This window comes from Hydra vulgaris, chromosome 08, assembly GCF_038396675.1.
Source record: "Hydra vulgaris chromosome 08, alternate assembly HydraT2T_AEP".
Classification (NCBI taxonomy): domain Eukaryota; kingdom Metazoa; phylum Cnidaria; class Hydrozoa; order Anthoathecata; family Hydridae; genus Hydra; species Hydra vulgaris.
In genome coordinates, this window is record NC_088927.1 from 24,717,412 (window position 1) to 24,739,053 (window position 21,642).

The 21,642-nt window shown below is 27.9% G+C and overlaps 2 protein-coding genes and 1 long non-coding RNA gene across 3 annotated transcripts; 1 reads left to right on the forward strand and 2 right to left on the reverse strand.

The window, feature by feature from the left end:
* Positions 1–1,683: 1,683 nt before the first annotated feature.
* Positions 1,684–6,698, reverse strand: LOC136083154 (uncharacterized). The gene is made up of 3 exons (XM_065802560.1): positions 5,648–6,698; positions 3,966–5,482; positions 1,684–1,785 (listed from the first exon to the last, which is right to left on the reverse strand). Exons 1-3 carry the CDS (start codon positions 6,696–6,698, stop codon positions 1,684–1,686), a joined length of 2,670 nt encoding a protein of 889 aa, XP_065658632.1.
* A 1,975-nt stretch (positions 6,699–8,673) lies between these two features.
* On the reverse strand, positions 8,674–9,449 carry LOC136084245 (uncharacterized). Its single transcript, XR_010640421.1, has 2 exons — positions 9,397–9,449; positions 8,674–9,267 (listed from the first exon to the last, which is right to left on the reverse strand). It is a non-coding gene; the product is annotated as an uncharacterized LOC136084245 (long non-coding RNA).
* Positions 9,450–9,598: 149 nt separating this feature from the next.
* Positions 9,599–17,687, forward strand: LOC105845443 (uncharacterized). Its single transcript, XM_065804336.1, has 2 exons — positions 9,599–9,662; positions 16,493–17,687. Exon 2 carries the CDS (start codon positions 16,504–16,506, stop codon positions 17,455–17,457), a length of 954 nt encoding a protein of 317 aa, XP_065660408.1. The 5' UTR covers positions 9,599–9,662; positions 16,493–16,503; the 3' UTR covers positions 17,458–17,687.
* The last annotated feature ends 3,955 nt before the right edge of the window (positions 17,688–21,642 follow it).

Consider the following 21,642-nt stretch of genomic DNA (forward strand, 5'->3'; position numbering starts at 1 on the left):
ATTTTAAAGATCCTGTACAATTCCTTTGTTCGATAACTTATTGAATAATAAGCCTGGATTTTTTCAATTCAACTTCAGTCTGAACAGCGGTTTCTTTAAAAATGTAAACCCTTTTATCACTGTTTTTATAAAACTAATTTTTTTATCTGGTAAAGCTTTTTTGAAACAAAGATTAGATGTAGATACAAAAGTCTTTTTTGTAATCCTAGAAAAAATTAGGAACATATGATTTTATTGATATAAAAATGAATTTTCAAAAAGATGATTTTTTCAAATTTAATTACTATACTACCCCCTTAATATTCCTTAATGTTAGAATTCTCTTTTTTCCACATTTACAACCCGCTTGGTGTCGATTTCTCTAAATTAGCCAAGTTTTTCTACATTTTGTGCAGACTCCCCGAAATGCCGCACCTTCTGTCAATTTCTTGTTTAGAAAGATTAGTATTTGTTAAGAGTGCCCTGATTTCGACAACTTTTTTCATTCATATCTAAAATAAAATAACACATTTTAACAGTACAGTTAAAAAACTGCCTTAATAACCATAACTTTGAAAAAAACTACACGAAAATAAATTATTTTTACCCTAAAATTAAAAGAAATGTTCAAGAAACAATATTTTCACTCATTTGAAAATAGGGAAGAGTCGCTGTAATTAGAACAGCGCATAGTATATCGCTTTATATAAGCTACGTGGACAAATTTCAATTTTACGGAATAGAATAGCTGATGATATTTTCAAATAATAATCCCTCATTGATAACAACTTGAGGTTTTAATAGGGAAACATTTTAGATTCTTCCAACTCTGTGTACTGTTGGTGAATCTAAATTTATTGTGAAACGCACAACTTGTTACTCGCAATGAAAGACGTAAAAGTTGCAATTCTTTAATTGACTCACGTTATTTTACACAAAAATGTTATATCTGTGGTGCTACTCACAAAATAATAAATGGGGAATCAAAAGTCATGGTTGATAGAAAAGAAAATTACGGCTTGTTTTCTCAACCTTGCATGTTGGATTCTTAACACTTTTTGAAAAAAACTTTGTTTAAAAGTAAGATCTATATTTATATTCGTGATATTGCATACCTGTTAAAGTGCACTATATTTTAATGCATTATACGGAAGTTATAAGTCAAAAATTCAAAGTCAAAGCGTATTCTTCCGATTTGCAAGCTCTCGGGGTCATACTAGGAAACAGTCGCGAAATTTTATAAATATAGGTTTGTAAATATATTTACAAATGTATATTTTAAAATTGCAACATTTACGACAAGAATAACCGAACTGTAGAATAGAAATCTTATTTGTTCGGCTTTTATTGTTCACTATTGTCATAGTTACATTTTTTATTTTTTTAGTAAAACTTTATATTTTCTGCATCTTGAGAGTTTTTGAAAATTGTCCTTTACAAAATGTGCACCATAACTTTAAAGCTTTTTTGCGTTATTTTTTAAAGTGATTAAATATTGTACTTACACTATATTGATTGCACTAAGTAAAATATTATGCTATGAGATATACAGTTTTTCGTGTTTAATGCAATGGGATTTAATATGCAAGTGACAATAGAGACTAATGTTATAAGTTGTTGGAAACATGATATTGCAGTGTTATAACAAAGTATTCCAAAGTTTCCTTGATCGGAACCATAAAATTTTCGTTACCTACTTAGCGATTAAATCAAAGGGTTGAAAAATGCAATACAATTTCTCATTGAAGTTGTATAATGCGAATGGTCTACTATATCAATGATTCCTGATAACAAAACTGTTAAACCCTATGAGATGGGTAGAAAAAAACTTAATTATTAATTTTTTTTTGATCGTAACCATAAAGCTTTCCTTACCTAATCAGTGATAAAACCAAAGAGTTGAAGAAATAGTTTAGACGCAATTTATAAATTGTTATAATTTGCTTTTAATTAAAAGCAAATTGTTAAAATTATACACATCAAAAATAAAACTTTGTTTAGTGGTTTTCAATTAATAGAATAGAAGATAGCTATAATAGACAAGGTTTTTTTACAATTTATTTTATGTAGGATTTCTTTTTGCTCGAGCAACTTAAATTTTAGTAGAGGTTTTAAATTGATACTCTAGAAATTAAATTTATTTTTAATTAATTTTCCTGTTTCACTGGCTTTTTTTAAAAGAAGTTTTTTAGAATAACTGTTCCAATTAAGGAATCAAAATGTTCCAATATAGGAAACCCGTTGCCTTGATTGAAAAAAAAATGCCTTGATAAAACTGAATTTTTATACCAGTGCAATCAGTTAGATAAAATTATGGCTACAAGTACAATAGGGTTGTCTGTTTGCATTTAATCAAACCATAAATATTTTCATAGTTAAGCTATTTCGATTAAAAAATATTTATTTCTTAGGTATTCCAATTTTGAAAACTCTCCCTATATGTTAAAGATAAAAATTTGAAAAACAAATTAAAAACTCTTATAACAAACTAAAAAGTGCACAGTGACAAGGTTAGTAACAAGATGACATAAAAAGTGTCAAAAGTGACAGCGTTGTCATTAGCAAAAAAATGCACTGATTATTATGAATTGAAATTTGATTTTAAGCAACAAGTTTACTTAAAATAACAATTTTTTATTTCTCATATGAAAAAAATGAGATTGTTTATCAAAATGATCAAAATTACTAGGCGGCCATGTTAAGCATAACAGTTTATAATGGCCGCATAATAATATACACATACGAATGTAGTTTGTGTATGAATCTAATTTAATTATTTTTAAGTTCTAACCATGAGCTAATATCGAAATAGCGATAATAAAATTGTTTCAAAAATCCGATAATAAAATTGTTCCAAAAATCCGATAATAAAATTGTTCCAAAAATCCGATAATAAAATTGTTCCAAAAATCCGATAATAAAATTGTTCCAAAAATCCGATAATAAAATTGTTCCAAAAATCCGATAATAAAATTGTTCCAAAAATCCGATAATAAAATTGTTCCGAAAATCCGATAATAAAATTGTTCCAAAAATCCGATAATAAAATTGTTCCAAAAATCCGATAATAAAATTGTTCCGAGAGTTAGAAGAAAATATATAAAATAAGAATATAGAAAACCATAAAATAATTAATAAAATGCTTTATTTAAACTTTAATAAATTACAACACAACGTTTAATTATGATAATTTTTTTTTTTTTTTGCTTTTATGTTTTGCCGTATAAATATATAAATACAATTAATTTTTTTTTTTTTTTTTTTTTTTTTTTTTTTTTTTTAATTTTATTTTGCCGTATAATACTATTTACAATGAGAAAAATCGTTTACATATATAATAAATGGCCGGAGCAAGAAGAAGACATACTGTCTTATCACCGAGCCCCGTTAACATTGAAGCCGTCAGTTAATATTACAATTTAAAAACTTTAAACATAAAAGTATATATATATATATATATATATATATATATATATATTTCTACAAAGATATTATAAAACTTATAATAAGATATTAAAATAGCATAAGTTTTCAACAACAACATATTTAAATGAAAAATAAAAGTCAGAAGATCCAAAAAAAATAAATAAATAAGTTATGACTTTTTCACAAAAAAAACAAACAAAAAAAGTAGATGAAAACCTATTCAGTTTATATATTTTTTATTATTATTTTATAATCAAATTTTAAAATAAATATTTTAGATCGAAATTTTTTCCTAATAAGAAACGTTTACATACTATTTTGAATTGTTCAAAAGATATGTTTTGAAGAATGTTATTTTTATTAATTTTTTGAAAAAATTCGTTCCATAGAAATGCTCCACGATATTGAATTTGGAATGAACTGAGTTTGAAATAGAATCTTGGAACTACAAAATTATCATTTGAAAAATTTGTGGGGTACTTATGAGAAATTTTAGTAAAGTAAGAGTGAAATATATTAGGCGACAAACCATGTTTAGATTTAAACATGAACAGCATTACTTGATATATGTTAAGTTTATAAACATTGAGTGCATTAAGTTCCATTAAGAAAGGCTCTCCATGAGCAGTTCTCTTAACGCCAAAAATAATTTTGCATGCAATTTTTTGTTTACTATAAATTTTTTTAAGCTTTCCATAGTTGCTACTTCCCCATGCAATATTGCAATAGGATAAATAACTATGGATAAATGAAAAATATATAATTTTTAAAGACTTGATATTAAGAAATGGTTTAACTCTATATAGAACAGAAATATTTTTGGAAATTTTATTTTCAATAGATTTAATATGAGATTTCCATGATATATTTTCATCTAATATTATTCCCAGGAAGTTTACATTTGATTCTCTTTTAATAACCGAATTATTCATAAAGAGATTGGGTAATTTTAGAGGGAGGTGATCACTCTTACTAGGTTTATGAAACAACAAAAATTTAGTTTTCAGTACATTTAATGAAAGTTTATTACAAATAATCCAATCATTAACTTTTATTAGTTCTTCATTAAATATTTTAAAAAGATCTTTTATATTTTTATTTGAGTAAAAAAGATTAGAGTCGTCAGCAAACAAAATAAGATTTAAAGTCTTTGAAGCTAAATATAAATCGTTAATGTACAACAAGAATAATAGTGGTCCTAGGATGGATCCCTGGGGAACACCACAAGTTATAACTTTGTTTCCTGTTTCATTTTCTTTATACACTATGTATTGTTTCCTGTTTGACAGGTAATTTTTAAACCAGAGTAGGTTATTGTTTAATACTCCATAGAGTTCTAGTTTTTCTATAAGTATGTCATGGTCAACCGTGTCAAATGCTTTTGACAGATCAATAAAAACTCCTAGTGTATAACAATCATTATTGAACCCATCGGATATATAATTTATTAAATCGATTACTGCATGATCCGTTGAATGTTTTTTTTTGAATCCAAATTGTTTATTATACAGTATTTTGTTTTTGGTTAAATATTTATTAAGCCTATCATACATAATACGTTCTAATAATTTTGAAAAGCATGGTAAGACAGAAATAGGTCTATAATTTGACATAATTGTGTTATCGCCAGTTTTAAAAATAGGTGATATTTTAGCAATTTTTAATTTCTCCGGTACAATACCGGATTGTATTGAAAGGTTAAAAATATGAAACAAAGATGGTTCTATGATATCGAAGATTGCTTTAACTACGTTCACGCTAATTTGATCAATGCCAGCGGATTTATTATTTTTCAGACTATTGTACGCATTACGCACCTCAGTTATATTTAAACTAACTTCTTTCATAGATATATTGGTTGGTTTTATATAGGATTTAAAATTTGTGGTGTTTTTTGGGATTTTACTTGCTAAATTTGGGCCAACTTCAAGGAAATAGTCGTTGAGCTTTTCAACGATGGTTTCTTTATTACTGATCATTTCGCCATCAATTATGAGTTTTTGTGGCAAATTATTGTTAGAACATCTTTTTTTACCAATTATCTGGTTAATCACATTCCAAGTTTTTTGAGTGTTTCCTTGTGTTTTTTTTAGCATCTTAGCATAATAAATTCTTTTAGAGTGTTTCTTTGTTTTTTCAAATAAACTTTTATAATTTTTGTAATTTATTTCATTTGTGAATGATTTATGTTTTAGATATTTTTCATAAAGTTTTTGTTTTCTCTTAGATGATTTAAGTAAACCTTTGGTCATCCAAGGGCTTAAAAGTGATTTTGAATTTAAAACTATTTTTTTTAGTGGAAATGCCAAATCGTAATATTTACAAAACTGCGCCAAAAAAAGATCATACGCCTTATTTGCCTCTTGTGATTGTAATATAAGGTCCCAATCAATTTTTTCTGATAAGAGATTTCGAAAGTGCAACAGGGAGTTTTCATTGATCTGTCGCATTTGGATTGTAGATTTTAAAGCAGAATGATTATCAGTTATATTATTTGTAATTAAGAATATTGGGAAATGATCTGTTATGTCAGTTTTGATTATACCAGATTCTAGGAGGCAATTATGAATATTATTAGTAAATATATTATCAAGTAATGTTGATGAAGTGTTAGTTATTCTGGTTGATTTGCTTATTGTTGGAATTATATCATGTTGAATTAAGGTATTTAAAAAGTATTGAACATTTACATTTGAAGAATGATTTAACAAGTTTATATTGTAGTCACCAGTTAAGTAAACGTGTTTCTTTGTTATGTTGGTGTTGCTTAAAAAATTTTTTAAATAAGATTTAAATATTTTAAAATTCCCACCTGGCTTTCTATAAATAGAATTAATGATAATATTTTTGGTTGCTTTATTTGTTATTTCGATGCACAACGACTCACAATCTGTATCATTAACATTGACGTCATTACGCAATATAAAGTTAATAGATTTGTGAATAAAGATACTTACACCGCCACCAACGTGGGTTTTACGAGGTTGGTGAATTGATACGTAGTTATTTAATTCATAATTGCAATTTTTTTCATTGCTTTTTAACCACGTTTCCGTGAGACTAATTATTTTAAAATCGTGGTTTAGATCATGCAATAATAGTTTTAGATTATCAAAGTTTTTATTAATACTTCGAATGTTTAGATTTAAAATTGAAAAATTATTTTTTTTTTTACTAAAAAATTGAGTAGATTCACGGACTGAATAGTATTCACTTACAATGTTTTTTTCATTGAAATAGTCATCAAAGCTGCTATTTTCCTTATTAAAATTAAATAAAAAGTTGTCATCCATTTTGAAAAGAAAAAGTAATAAAATAATTTCGTAATCACGAAAATAAGATATTAAAAAATTAAAATACTAGGATATTAAATTATTACTTTTCCTTGAAGCCCAATCGCGTATGATCAGCTTATCATACGAGATGGTTGCAAACTTTCCTGCCGCTCGTTCGATTTTCATCTGTTCCCGTAAATTCTTCCTAATTTGCACTGTCTCAGCGCAAAAATCTTCATTGATATAGATATTTTTACCTTTAAGATTAGTGGTCTTTTTAAGAATATCGATTTTATCCTTAAAGTCCAGAAGTTTTATTATTATTGTTCTTGGTTTAACTGAGTTTTTTTGGCCAGTTCTGTGTGCCCTTTCTATTTTAATGCCTTTTAGACCTAAATAATTTTCAAAAATTTTATTTACCTTCATTTCGCTGTCTTCCCAGCTTTCCCCATCGTTTTCTTTAACTCCGTCAATTCTCAGATTGTTCCGCCGTGATCGATCTTCCATTTCTCTTAGTTTGCCTCTAATTTTAATAAATGCTGATTCGTTACTTTGAATTGCGCTTGTTGTTATACACTTCTCTTGTGAATTAACGACAGACCTAATTTTTTCATCTATTAAGTGTTCGTGAAAATTTAGACTCACTTTAATATCTTCAACCTCTTTTTTTATTGTTTTGATCTGTTTACAATTTTCTTTAATATTTGATTCAACAATATCTAATCGCTCGTATAATATTTTTGTGCTACTACTTATAATGTTTAACACATTCTTTTCTTGTTGTTTTATCATGCTTTCAGTTTCCTTTTTAAACTCCTTAAACATTTTTTTCATCATTTTCTCTATTTGATCGATTGTAACTGCCATATTAAATATATCGAGTATATATATATAATAATAAAATAATAATATTATATATTTTATAATAAAATAATATCTAATACGAAATAACTTTTTGGCTTTATAAAAACGTCTTGCTTGCTCAATGTTCAATGTGCGAAAAAAAAAAAAAAAAAAAAAAAAAAAAAATTTCAATATTAATTGTATTTAATTGTCTTATCGCCAATTAAAACTCAAATAATTAATTATTATTACTACTCAATATATAATAATACTCAATAATATGCCTGTTCTTTCTATTCTTGTTCTTGTTGTGTTCCTAATAAACTGTTTTTAGAAGAATTTTCTAGAATTATAAAATGTATTTTTAATGAATTCCTCCAATTTTTTTAGCGACAAAAGGTTTAAATCTTCTACTTTGATTATGTATCCATATTATCATATTTATGCTGTCCGTCCTAAATACTACTTCTTTGATATCAACTTTGTGGGTTTCTGAGACACTGCGACTTAATTTTTATGCTAATACTACACCAAGTTGTTCTAATGGTGGCATGCTTACTGATAATAGAGGTGTCACTCTCAATTTTGCTGCAATAAGCTTGATAAAACTTTCGTCATCTTTATATTGATATCAAGCGTACGCCATATGCTAATCCTGAAGTATCTGGAAATGTGTGACACGAAAATAGCACCGGACTCGTTTTACGATTTTAAATACACATTAGTGATTTTACATTTTGTAAATCTTTAACATTTGGAACCATTTAGCTGCTAATTTAGATAGTTTAAGATCAAACTGATCCGAGCCAATTTCACTGGTTCACATATGCTGTAAAAGCATTTTTGCTTTTATCGTGTATGGTGATAAAAATCCAAGTGGGTCAAACAACGTCATTATCTTCTTCAGGAAGTTTTTTTTGGTAAATAAGAATTATTCGTCAAGTGCTTGGTATTTAAAAATGAAAATATCTTCATTTGATGACAACATAATTCCTAATATTTTAACAGAAAGCAGTTCACTTTTATCCAAAATTTACTTCTTCAGATCTATCTTTAGTTGGAATCTCTTTCAATACTTTTAAAAGAAATTCCAACTAAGATTCAATAAATCTCGGAAATTGACAACCGTTTGTGTGACGCGAGCTGAGCAATCTTTTTGTGACGCGAACTGAGCAATAAATGGAGATGAATTAGTTCCAAATACTACACTTTCATATTCATAAATATCTAGCTCTTTGTTTTTATCTATATCTCTCCACAAAAGTCTTTGAAATTTCCTTTCATCTTTAAAAAGGCGTATTTGTAGATACATCTCCGCTATATGACTTATCACAGCCACAATATATCGTCGAAATTGGAGTAACACTCAAAATGAATCTTGCTGAAGTTTTGGACTCTAGAGGATGTCGTTGAGTGGTAATCCGTCGTATTTGGCTGATCCATTAAATACTGGTCTTGTTTTAGTAGTCTGATGATTTATTCGAATAACTGGATAGTGAGGTATAAACCAACTTTAATTTTCAACTTCTGTATTGTCCAACTAACAAATATATCCCTTTTCACAATATTGGGTTATAACGTTTGTATAGGTTATACAAACGTCTATGTTTTTCATTTGTTTCATTTCGGTTTGTAATAATTGATTACGAGGCGTTTTTTTTTTAATTTTTTCTTTCTTTCCACGGTATGCCAACTTGCACCTACATTCGGAAAGCAATTTTTCTCAAATGTTTTTATTTCTTTGCTACAATTAACAGCTCTTAAATTATTATTCTAAACTAATATTCTAATATTAAACAAACATATAACAGTATATAATATTAATAATAAACTAATATTCTGTTATTGATATCAACTAAAGAAAAATTTATACCGCTTTTATGTGGATTTTACTTTTACGGTTGCAACAGATTCTGGTCGTTTATTTTTATAAAAAATTTATTGGTTGAAACAGGTTACAAAGTTTTCTAACACTATTGAATGTGTAAAAGCAAAATAGTTAAATTATTGAAAACTTTTTAATGTTTTTAAGCTTGAAAATCTAGAAGTACTTTTAAATATTAATTATTTACGTTACAGGCTTCAACTTGCAAATTTGTTGCTGATCTTCGCTTATCAAGTATACATTTTTGCATATAGGTAAATATTTTAGCTAAAAAATAATTTGTTAACTTTCTCTTAAGAAGCAAATTTAAAACTATTTAATGCAAAGAGATATAATAGCTAGAGGGAGAACGAAACTGAAAATGCTGTATAACTATTCCAGCGGCAAGTCAAATTGGTGCTTTGCGAAAAAAATGAAAAAAATTGAAATGTAAGCTTTGAAAGCTGTAATCAAAGTGGATTAGTTTATTAAGTAATCAAATCAAAGTGGATATTAAGTAGGTTTTTAACAACTATTCGATCAATTAAGAAGTTAGTTACAACAAAAATCACGATCATCGAACAAAAATCAGGCGAAGTAATTGTTACTTGCACACCTCGAATATAAGTATAATTATCTAAGCTTTAGACAATCTTTACTACCTGTTTTTTTGCTGAACCTTATTTTTGCTGGCCTGTTCAGCTCTAGGTTTGTTACATTCTTTAAGAATGTTTTTTTGGACAGGCACTTATTAAATCCCTCGAGGCTTTTATATTGTGTTGGTGTATTTATGCTGGATTTAAAAGCAAATTTGCTATATTCTAAATAAAGAGATATAAAATTTCTTTTTGTAAATCCGGCAAAAATGCTACCAATTCTTATCTAGATATTTATTAATTAAGTTCTAATCTAGAAATTTATTATTAGTTGTTCAAAAAGTACAGCAAAATATAACAATAAACCAACTATAAATAGAGTAAAACCGGGTCAAACCGCACACTTATCAATAAAAATTAAATAACTTTTTTATTCTTCATTTTTTTTTTTTTCATTTTTTTTTTATTAGATAGGTAATAAAAAACTACATAAGATAATATAAATATATGTTGAAAAAAAATAATAATAATCAACTATCGAAAATATTAAATGTAAAGCAAAAATGTAAAGTGCGGTTTTAGGCCACATTCTTATAAAGCTGTACGCTTGAGAAAACATTGAATTTTTTAAATTTTAACTTTTTTTTATTATATTTTTTAACGCAACTTATATTTAAGGAACTATAATAAAATTGTTACATTTTTTGCAACAAAAAAATTTAGTTCCAACTGCATATTTTTTTGGTAAACATGTTTCTTTGCACAACCGTTCCCGACACATCGAATTCTCGCATTGCAACATTTGTGTAACTGTACTCTACACTTTTTACATTTTGCAACTTTTAATCGTTTGCCTGCTGGTACTTGTTCTTCATTATTGTTTTGCTGCGGTTACTCAGCATTGTTATGTTTAGGCATTTGAGTACTTGGCATAGAGAGTCTACGCTTTGCGTTAAGTTTAGCAACTTTCACGGCTTCCTTTGTTGCTTTTTCTTAATCTTTTTGTTTGAGGAACTTGATCACTTCGATAATACATTTTCCGCCAAGTTTTGACATGTTGCACTGCTTCGGTTTCTTAACATGCGATTGGTTTCTGGCTTGAAAAAACTGCTTCAACTCTATCTCGGTACTATTTTTGCAGCGCTTAACACATGCTTGATACCAATCAAAACTTGAAGCTGGTGTAGTTGAAAAAGATGGTAGTTGGTGTGTAGTTAGAGTAGGTGTTGTGGCGGTTATTGAAGATAATGAAGCTGTGTCTGAGCAAGATGGTGTCGGTCTCAGTGGGCACAGTACGTTATTAAAACGTTCTTTGGACGTTTTTATTAGGTTTAAACCTTATAAAAACGTCTAAAAAACGTTTTAAAAACGTACCGTGCTCACTGGGGTGCTACAGAGGCTGTTAAAGTTAATGAAGGTGGATTAAGCGTTTGTGTGATTGCCAATGCCTTATGATTTATGTTGTTTTTATTAGCCAGTGTACTGGAAACCAGCGATTGCATGCAAGCGTGTAAAACATTTACCACTCTCCTCCAGCAGTTAGAGCAATGGTGGAAAATTTTATTTATCTAAATCCTTACATTTTGAGTCTTTTTTAAAACTTCGCAAGAATTTCTTTCCATGCTTGTTTGACATGACAATAGACACCTCTATCCAATGGTTGCAGAATATGTAAAGAATGCTCTGGTAGACAAATCAAGATTATATTGTGTTTTTTGCACAGCAATACTGCTTCCAAAGTTATGTGAGTTGTATGCCCATCTAATACTAAATTATGAATACCACCAATTTGCTCAGTTTTGGGTATAAATATTTCTTTCAGCCATTCAATAAAAGTATCTTGCTCCATCCAACCTGATTTTGAAATTGAATATTTGGTGCTTTGCTTTGATCATCCAATAAACCTGTTTCATCGCAGTTCCAAATATTCGACCCAGAAGTTATATCAGTCTGTTGATATTGCTTGGCGATGCATTCAAAATAACAATCGAATATTTCTGGCTTACAAGAAGTGGCTCTTTTAGATGCTAAGTTATTTGCTTTTCTTGTTGAATTTTCTTTTGACCATCTCTTCATAAAGGCATAAAACCAGTCTTTACCAGGCTTGCCATTTTTGAATAAGTGCAATTTATATTCGCATTTAAGGTAGCCACGTACAAATTCTAGGATTTCAGGTTAAACCATAGCCTCAGCCACCAAGTAATTGGAACGCATACACCATCAATCTTTCTGTTTCATCAGAGGGTACTGTTGTTGCACCTGAGCAATGGAAGCCTTTGTTGTTGTTATTTTTGCAATCTTTGAGCCTTGAGACTGGAACGTCATGCTTGAACCAAGGTTGTGTTTGTTCCAATGATAACTTATACTCCTATATTATCAGGCTAATTAAATTGTCCTACTTAGTGAATTGACTTTAACTGAAAAACAACATACAAATGTTTGAAATTTAAACTATACTTTAAAGTTACTTAATTTTAGTAGATAAAATTCTTGAATTTGCTTCTAATGTGCGTATACAAACGTTTTAAAACAACTTTTAACATAAACAATCAGCATATCAGCAGCAACAGTTCTCTCTTTTTTTTTAGATGTTTTCAGTTCAAATTTTATGGCTGAGTCTTTTAGGCGCCAAAATATACTATGATAAATTCTAAATTTAATTATAAATTTAATTTAAAATTTAAAAACATCTTTTAAAAAAATAATATTTTGCACTAAAAAAATATATATATTTTTTGTTGGTGACAGTACAAATATCAAACCTGTGACATGAGGAAACGTTTTTAATGTTAAAGTGTACAAATTATTCGCACTATAAGGCAGATGATAAATCATGACATTTCAGTTTGTGCGCTCTTAGGAATAATAAAGATGGTAAGAAAATATTTTACTAGAAAATGATTTTAGTAAGTACCAACTAAATAAACATATATAAATGCAAAATTGACAAAAATACTTTTTGTCATATGCATTTGCCTATGACAAAAAAGTTGCTAATATATGCCTGTTAGATACAAATTTGATTGAGAAAATTTTCCAATTAACTCCACCACCTGAATATCATCTTTTTAAATAACATTTATGTAAGCTCTGCTTTTTGCTGATAAAAGTCTAAAAAACGTATTTGAAACAAAAAAAAATCATTATCAGAGAAGGCTAACAACAGTGGTTTTGATACAACCAAAGGTGTTAAAAATTTATGTTTAACATAAAACTTTATGTCCACGATGTATTTTCAAACACGATTTTACTTAAACATAAGTTTACAGAGATAATAATAGTAACAAAGATAATATGAAACATTTCTATTGAAAAAACTTTTTATATAAAGGAGGATACTTAAATGTAAGTTTTACATGATCAAGGAGTATATTAATTAGCAGAAAATTCCGAATGGTGTTATATCAAAACAAACGTTCAAAGCAGTGCTTAAAAATAATAAAACATTGAAAAGATTTTGAAAATAAAGGATATGCTAGTTAGGTTTTAATAAGGTCATAAAAAGGTTTTTAAAGATGTATTTATGTTGAAGAAATACAGCATTCTTTTTTTAACTATAACTACATTTAGAATTTGTAGATTTTCATTTGTTTAAAGTTGAAATTTATGTATGTTTTTAGTATGTGTTTTCAGTAGAGGCAAAGTTATTTTTTCCGTTATATATATATTTCTGCCAAGCGTGAAGAAAGTCGCATCCTTTTCTTTTTGCGCTGATATTCATTAAAATAAAACGTCTACGCAAAATAAATATAAATGAAAAGATTAAATTTTTTTTTTTAAGTGGTTGCACAGTGGACCAGAATACAACAAAAGTTATCAAAAATAGAAAAAATCAAAGTATAGCTATATTACACATCAAAACATAGGATTTGGGGGTCAAAGAATCTATTTCTGACTTCAAAATTGAATTTGACTTATCTGGCTAACGCAGTATATGGTTTTTAGAATCAACCTACTTGATTTTGGCACTCAAAATATAAAAATATAGCTTTTTTCATTCAGGAAATCCATTTCTAAATTCAAAATTATAATTAAGCACCATAAAATTCAAATAAAAATTTTTCTTCAATTAAAGTCTTAATTTCTTTGGGAAGAAGTCAGAAAGTTCATTAACCAATACAAAAACCTAGAAATTCGGAAACAATTGTAATTAGTGAATTTTTTAAACTTTAGTCCGTTATAAACAGTCTTGCAAAAGTATAGAAAAATCCTGTGTTCGTTAATTTAGTTATTTGTTAACTACTTTTTTATTATTATTTCCAGTTAAACAAGCAATTACATATTATTATTACATTTTAAAGACAAATTTGGGAAAAATACTAATAAGCCAAGCACCGCTTTCTATGCAACTATTGAAAAAAAATATTATTTCAATTGCAGCAATAGAAACTTAGCTGATAGTGCTTAACAAAAGTAAACCTGCAGAAATGAATAACTTTCATCCTCATATGCTAAATGAAATACACTCTTCAATTTCCCCTCTAATTTTAATTATTTTCTACCCTTTTTTTTCAAGTTTTGTTCCAAAGTTTAAAAAACTAACTTTTAAAATTACCACCTAATCTTAATTACAGTAGCGGCATAAAGTCTTTAAAAAATCTATTTTCTGACTACCCGCTTTTTTTTTAAATTATTTTTATTAGTCTACTCATTTAATCCAGGTTCTATTTTTTTCTAGAAACTTTGAGCGTAAAAAGTTTTTTAAAGTTTCTTATATATTTGTTTCTGTTTTCCTAATAGGTAAGCTTTCCAAATACCAAAAGTTAATATTTCTGAAAAAGCACAAATGTTGTTTCTTTATTTTGAATTTATTTTTCTTTTCTCTTATTTACCGTTTATAAAAACCTGTTCTGTATAAGATGTGGCGGAGGCACTTCATACATTTGATCCATCTATGAAGAGCAGGGCCGCCAAGAGCCGTCACGCCGCTTGGAACAGCAACCTTGATTGGCGCCCTTATTTTAAAAACTTCTCTATATATATGAAGGACCTTTTAATCTTTCTTTTAGGTAATTTCTTTTCATTTTGCGCCCCTTGGATATCTGCCGCACGGCATAAACTGTCTCTTTTGCCCCCCCCCCCTCCCTCTCGGCTCTGACGAAGAGTAGATATTCCATAGGAAAAGGGTCACTAGCTCATTTCCTTTAATATAGTTCAGCTACTTCAGTACTTCTTTGTTCTTTTTACTATTATTCACAATTTATAAATCTACTTTTTATTCAAGAGTTATCCTGATTATAATTACTAAAAGCGTGTTATGTAACTATAAACACTATACTGTAACTATAGATAATGTTTAATGTAAAAAATTTAATGTTTAAAACTATAGATACTGTTTAATGTGGAAAATGAGCATTCTTCAAAGCTGTTTGATGTGTTTATGGTCAAGAAGATTGGCAAGGCTACGCGAATATTAAAAATATTGGTTTCTATGTCATTTATCTAATTGGTTCGAGTAGATCAAAACATGTAGCCTTGCGTTTTCCTCTTTTATAATCACTCTCAGCCTAAATAAAAAATTAAAAAATTTATCGGATATCAGCACACGCGTTTTTGGGGACATCTCACGCGCCTTTGTGGACAGCCGACGCGTTTTTGTGCGCTAAAATTAACCTTTAAACCATCATGTTAAGAAAATTTACAGAAAACAAAATACAAAATTTAAATAGAGTTTTTCTTCTTATTTATTTACTCTTTTCTGTTTCATTAAATTCAAAATAATTTTTAAAACGCCATACCCGTTTTTCGCGCTTTTCATCGTATCCAGTATTTTGTATTGAATTAAGAAATAGTTTATTATAGTTTTTATTAAATATTTAGATATATGATTAACAAATAATTTTTTTAGCACTTTACTCGTACGATAACTCTTTTAAAATAATGTTTATTTATCCAATAAAAGTTAAAAATAGTAATACAATTTTCTCACCCTAATATGCCTCAATAAATTAAATTATATATGTATAATGTTTATTGTTTAAAGCATAAAACCTAATTGATATTTTTTAATATCAATTAGGTTTTATGCTTCTTGTAAGCAACTCCTTTTTAGATATTAATGAATACAGTAAACTCCTATAGTTAAATCAACTTTAGGCTGTACATAGTCAACAAAGACTGTACATAGACAGGCAATTATACGAATAAAATGATGGGGTAGGATGGGGGAGGGGGGAATGAATCGTGTATTCTTAAAAAGTACCAACTGTTATAAAAACAAAAAGGTCCTTAAAACTAAAATTCCGACTGAATTGTGTTAAGTATCGATTGTAACTTAAAAATCGCTTTAAGTGGCGGGGGAAGGGGGTGGAACGCACACTTCACACTCCCCAAAAATTGCCTCTGTGCATAGTCCTTACTTACCATCTTGCATATTGCAAATAATGTGAACATTTATACTATATTTTAACTCGGGTAATTATTACATTACCCAAGTTAAAAAATAGAGTTTCATAAAAATAAAGTTATATATTCATAAAATTAGAAATAAAAATATTTTTTCTATTTAGAAATAATAAAAATGTACAAGCTATCTTTGTTGGCAAAGTTTGGCTGTATTGCTGTAATTATATTCCAAGGGTTTTTGCTGAACAAGTATTTAACCTTGTCTTATGATATAAAATGGTGGGCTTGGTATGTCGGAGATACATATGTTGTTGGTGTTTGGACGTTAATTTTATTTTATCTACATAAAAAGTTTAAACAGAAAAGCTTGAATGAAGTCGACCCCGTAGACCATAGAAAATTTTCCGATGAAATAAAATATGCTTTTTTTGCCTGGATAACTTATATTCTTTTTTTACTGCCAAGAATTGTTGTTTTATTTAACACATTTCCTCCAAAATTTAAGAAGAGCGATTTCTTTGGACATAACTTATTAAAAGTATCATTGGCAAGTACTCCGCTTGTTTTTTTGTTAATGATCTTTGGTTATCACAACGCAAATACAACTCAAGATCGTAAAGTATATATTTCTTCATTAGCATCAAAAGTAACTTTAGATCTTTTTGATAGCATGGATTTGCTGGAGTTGCTTTTTGAACCCAAAGGTGTACCTAAAGTATTTTTAATACTTACATTGGTTTTTGCGAGTATAAACTTATTTCTTCCCACTATGGCTCTTTACGAGTTGTATGTAAATAAATTTCCTGGCAGAGTCTCTGGATTTTCATTTAAAACTTCCTATGTTTGTGGATGTATGTTTTTAGTGAATTTACCAAATTTGATTTTGCGATTATTTTTATGGCATAGTCATGATGCTGATGTTTCTGTTCTTATCATGAAGAATGTAATGTGCATTTTGATTGGTATAAATGAAATCGTTGAATTTTTATGTGAAGAAAGATCAAAAAGATGTGACAATTGCATGTGCTATTTTAAAAAAGCAGCATTTAAAGAACATTGTGAAAAATGTGTAGCAAATGATTCAAAAAAACAACAATTAGATATTTTATTGGTTCATGATAATTTATAAAAACTATATAGTTTTATAATATTTTACAGACTTACAATTTTAATTTTTTAAGCACTTTTGTTTGCTCAACTTTTTCTCGGAAGTGCGGTATGACGTGATGCGAAAATATATTTTTGCTTATGTCGTTTTTACAAAACAGAGAAAATCCATTTCGTTCAAATATCAGTTTTTTATGAAATAATGATTTTACTGTTTTGTCTTGTACTGTTTTTTTTTAGACGGAGCATAAATTACTTCGCTTAATTGTAGGAAAAAACAAGTTTTTAAACTAAAATCTTTAACTTCAACTGTTTTTAATCATTAATCACATTTTCAACATTAAGACTTTAAGTCATGTTAAGACATTAGGACTTAAGAAACAAAAAAACATTTAAAAAAGAAGTGAAAATGTTTTTATTTTATTTTAATATTGTTATTATTATTTTTTATTACTAATACTATTTTTTTTAATTTTTAAAAAGCTTTATTTTTAAGAAAAATTTGGAACTTTGAGAAAAAAAAACTGTCCAAATATTGTAACGGAAATTTACTTTAGACATTTGTAGTTTTATAGGTCTATAAAACTAAAAATAAAGACTATTTATAGACGTTACTTCTAACAACTACTAATATTTAAAAAGCAAGTAAATTTACTCCGTAATTTAATTTCATAAAATTACGCAATAAATTTTATATTCAATCATCAGTAAACTCAACAGTCCCAGAATCCCCAGAATACTCATCAATTTAATCTTGAGAATGTTCATCATTTGAAGCAAATACAAATCATACTTAAAATATATCGTATTTCTTCCATGTAATAATTTATTTCCATTATTATTAATAATTTACTTCCATATAATAATCAATTAATGTTTTTATCACGATTTTGCTTTAATGAGTGCCTTGACTTATTCTTTTATAATTTGTTATTAACAGCTTTTCCAATCAAAATCTCCACAGAACAGAGATTTCTATTTAGAAAAATGGCTTTTTTAAAATTTCTACAGTTATTATATTTTAAAAATGTAAATTTAAAAAACACTACAAATATATTCAAGATTAATGTTTGATAATTTTCGATTTCGACTCTACAACAGGCAGAACCCTTTTTGACATACTTTTGATGCATTTTTCTGACATTGTCTGCAATCGTTTATTAAGGCATTGGTGAATAATCTTTTCTATTAAAACACACCATTTTTGTAATACTTTATAAATTTGCCGTTAAAAATAACTACAACTTTTGTAATTTTGCGCCCAAATATTTTCTATAGGATTCAGTTACCTGGCTAATACAGAAATGGAACATTCTGATAAGTATATTATGATTGAGTTTTTTGTATGACATCATGACATGAAAGCCATTTTTTCACCTGGACCAAACTATTTTTTGGTTAAACTAAACTATTCTATTTTTTAGGATAATCTTGGTTAGTATTTCTTTACCACTAGGTCTTAGAATTATCTTTTTTTCACGTTTACCAACTCTCTTTTTAAGCAAAAAAAAAATTAGAAAACCCTAATTTTCTAATTTTTTTTTACATTTTGTACAGAATTTTGTACACCATTTTTTCTTACATTTTGTACAGAAAACTGCGAAATACTACCTCATGGCATTTTCTTGTTGAGAAAGATTAGTATTTGTTAGGAGTGCCCTGACTTTGGCAAATTTTTGTAGTAACAAGCCTTTTTTTTCCCGCATTTAAAATAAAAGAACATATTTCAATACCATAGTTAAGAATTTGCCTAAATTTACTTTAACTTTTAAAAAAAGTGGCATAAAGTAAAATTATTTTTACCTTAAAACGAAGAAAATTATTTAAAAAAATATTTTATACTGATTTAAGTATAGGGAACAGTTACCAAAGTTTGAACAGCTCGCAGCGAATTGCCTAATACAAGCTGGGTAGACCAAAGTCAGTTCAAGAAACCGACTGATTGATGATGTTTTCACATTAACAATCCCTAATTAGTAACAACTTAAGGTGTTTATTATGAAAAAATTCCAGAGTAATGAGTCATAAACAATAAAAGTGACGTTAAAATAAAATTTCAGTTTCGAAAACATTTTAGCTACAAATTCAGTGCTTATACTATTTAACAAAATTTTAAGAACGAAAATCATTTGGTAATTATTATTTGATGTATTTTACTTTAGTATTTTTCTTTGGAGTTACTTTGAAAAAATAAGTGGTTTAAGTGGTGCCATTTGAGATTTTAAAAACATATGTAAAAATTGCAGTTCTTTTTTGCTCTTTATTATTAAAGCATAAAACTAATTTTATCCACTTATATCCAGGCTAATTTTTTTGATATAGTGTAACCACAACCCTAAGGTGTTCAGTGGTCACACCTAAGGTGTTCAGTGGTTACAAATTTAGCTTCCTGGGTAAGCAGTTTAATTTTTATTTATTTTTTTTTAAATAAAATTAAAAGTTTATTAGAGGACAATAATTTAAATTTTAAAACAAGTTTGTGCGGGTTCTGTGCTTCAACGACATCTGAAGTGAGTCGGACTCAAGATTGGCTCAAAAAGACTTAAATGATTTGTTTTTAAAAACCAAAAGACGTAGGGTTGTAGACTTAATGCAACTGCGGAGTACCAGTGAATTACCTACCGCTGTTTACACAATACATTGTCTGTCAGGTTAAAGAAATGTGGTCACTATTAATAGAAAAAGTACATGAACAATAGAATGAAGAAAATTTATTAATGCGATTTGTGGTGGCAGGCATTTCAGTAGCGATAAGACATTTCAGTAGCGATAAGTTTAATATGTAAATTTTAAATCTATTAGCCCTTTTATAAACGAAAAAGTGGTCACTCAAAGCAGGACATGATTAATTTTCATACCTTTTTACATAATTTTCATAATTACATAATTTACATACATAACTTTCATAATTTATTTAATCCAAAAAGTTGTATTATCAACCAGAACATTTTATTTCAAACTGAAATTAAACTATCAAGCCAATATTAAAAATACAAACTTACAAAGTAAAGGTGTAAGATAGAAATACTTGAATTTTTTCCATCACTTTGTATTGTTAGTGAATTTAAATTTATTGTGAAACACAACTTTTTACTTACGTTGACAGACGGAAAATAATGCAATGCTTTAGCTGACTCACAAAAATTTGTTTTCTACACAAAAATGTTATCTTTGTAGCCCTACTCCTAAAATGATAAATGGGGAGTTAAAAGTCATGGTTGATAAAAAAGAAAATTACGGTTTGGGTTTGTCTACCTTGTATGCATAAAACTTTGCTTTGCTTGCCACACCTACGCTACCGTTTTTACATAAAAAGTGCCAGATGAGGATAAATGTAGTGTCAATCAACGTTTGAAAGAAATCAAGCAAAAGTTAAAAAAAATGATTTATTGTAGACAAAACGAAGCCTAGTTATGGCAATACAAATGATGACAACAAAAATTGCTGGTTTTTTCTAAATCCAGAAACGACCGGAGAAACTACAGAAGAAGACATCAAATTAAAAAAAATTAGTTTTTTTATTGAAAAAGTTATTTTCTGGTCATAATATTGGTTATGCAGAACTTTAAAAACTTTGTTTTAAAAATAGAACTTTATTTCTTTTTTTGGTTTATACTTGTGTTTATACATATCTTTTACATAAGTGCTCCAAAAAAATTATAGTTTCAATAGTTATGCTCCTTTTTTCTCTTATCTAAATATACGCTAGTTTACTAGTACGCTAATTTAATAGTAGTAGTAGTAGTAGTAGTAGTAGTAGTAGTAGTAGTAGTAGTAGTATTAGTAGTAGTAGTAGTAGTAGTAGTAGTAGTAGTAGTAGTAGTAGTAGTAGTAGTAGTAGTAGTAGTAGTAGTAGTAGTAGTAGTAGTAGTAGTAGTAGTAGTAGTAGTAGTAGTAGTAGTAGTAGTAGTTGTAGTAGTAGTAGTGTCCTTTCGAGCCTGTTTGACACAGAACTTTTGGCAACCATTGCAACCGAGGTAATGGCGAGAAAGAGTTGTAGCAGCTTATATAAGAAATTGTTTTATAAGAAAACGTGAACGAAAGTGTATGCAAATATCTAACGTACGTAAAATTCAAATTGTTTAATGTTAAATCATACTAAAACATATATCAAGTTTTACAGTTTTATTTTTGCTTGAAAATTGCATTGTCAACCTCTCCTGGATTTTGATCTTTTGAATTGAAAAAATTTTATTTTAGTGACCTA

What these genes read in the sequence shown, in the direction of transcription:
- LOC136083154 (XM_065802560.1), bottom strand. Translation starts at nt 6,698, where the DNA reads ATGGATGACAACTTTTTATTTAATTTTAATAAGGAAAATAGCAGCTTT. An exon ending in AAGCCCTTGGATGACCAAAG is followed by an intron (nt 5,483 to 5,647) that starts GTTTACTTAAAT and finishes AAAAAACACAAG; the next exon opens with GAAACACTCAAAAAACTTGG. An exon ending in ATAAACTTAACATATATCAA is followed by an intron (nt 1,786 to 3,965) that starts GTAATGCTGTTC and finishes CCCATCTCATAG; the next exon opens with GGTTTAACAGTTTTGTTATC.
- LOC105845443 (XM_065804336.1), top strand. Translation starts at nt 16,504, where the DNA reads ATGTACAAGCTATCTTTGTTGGCAAAGTTTGGCTGTATTGCTGTAATT.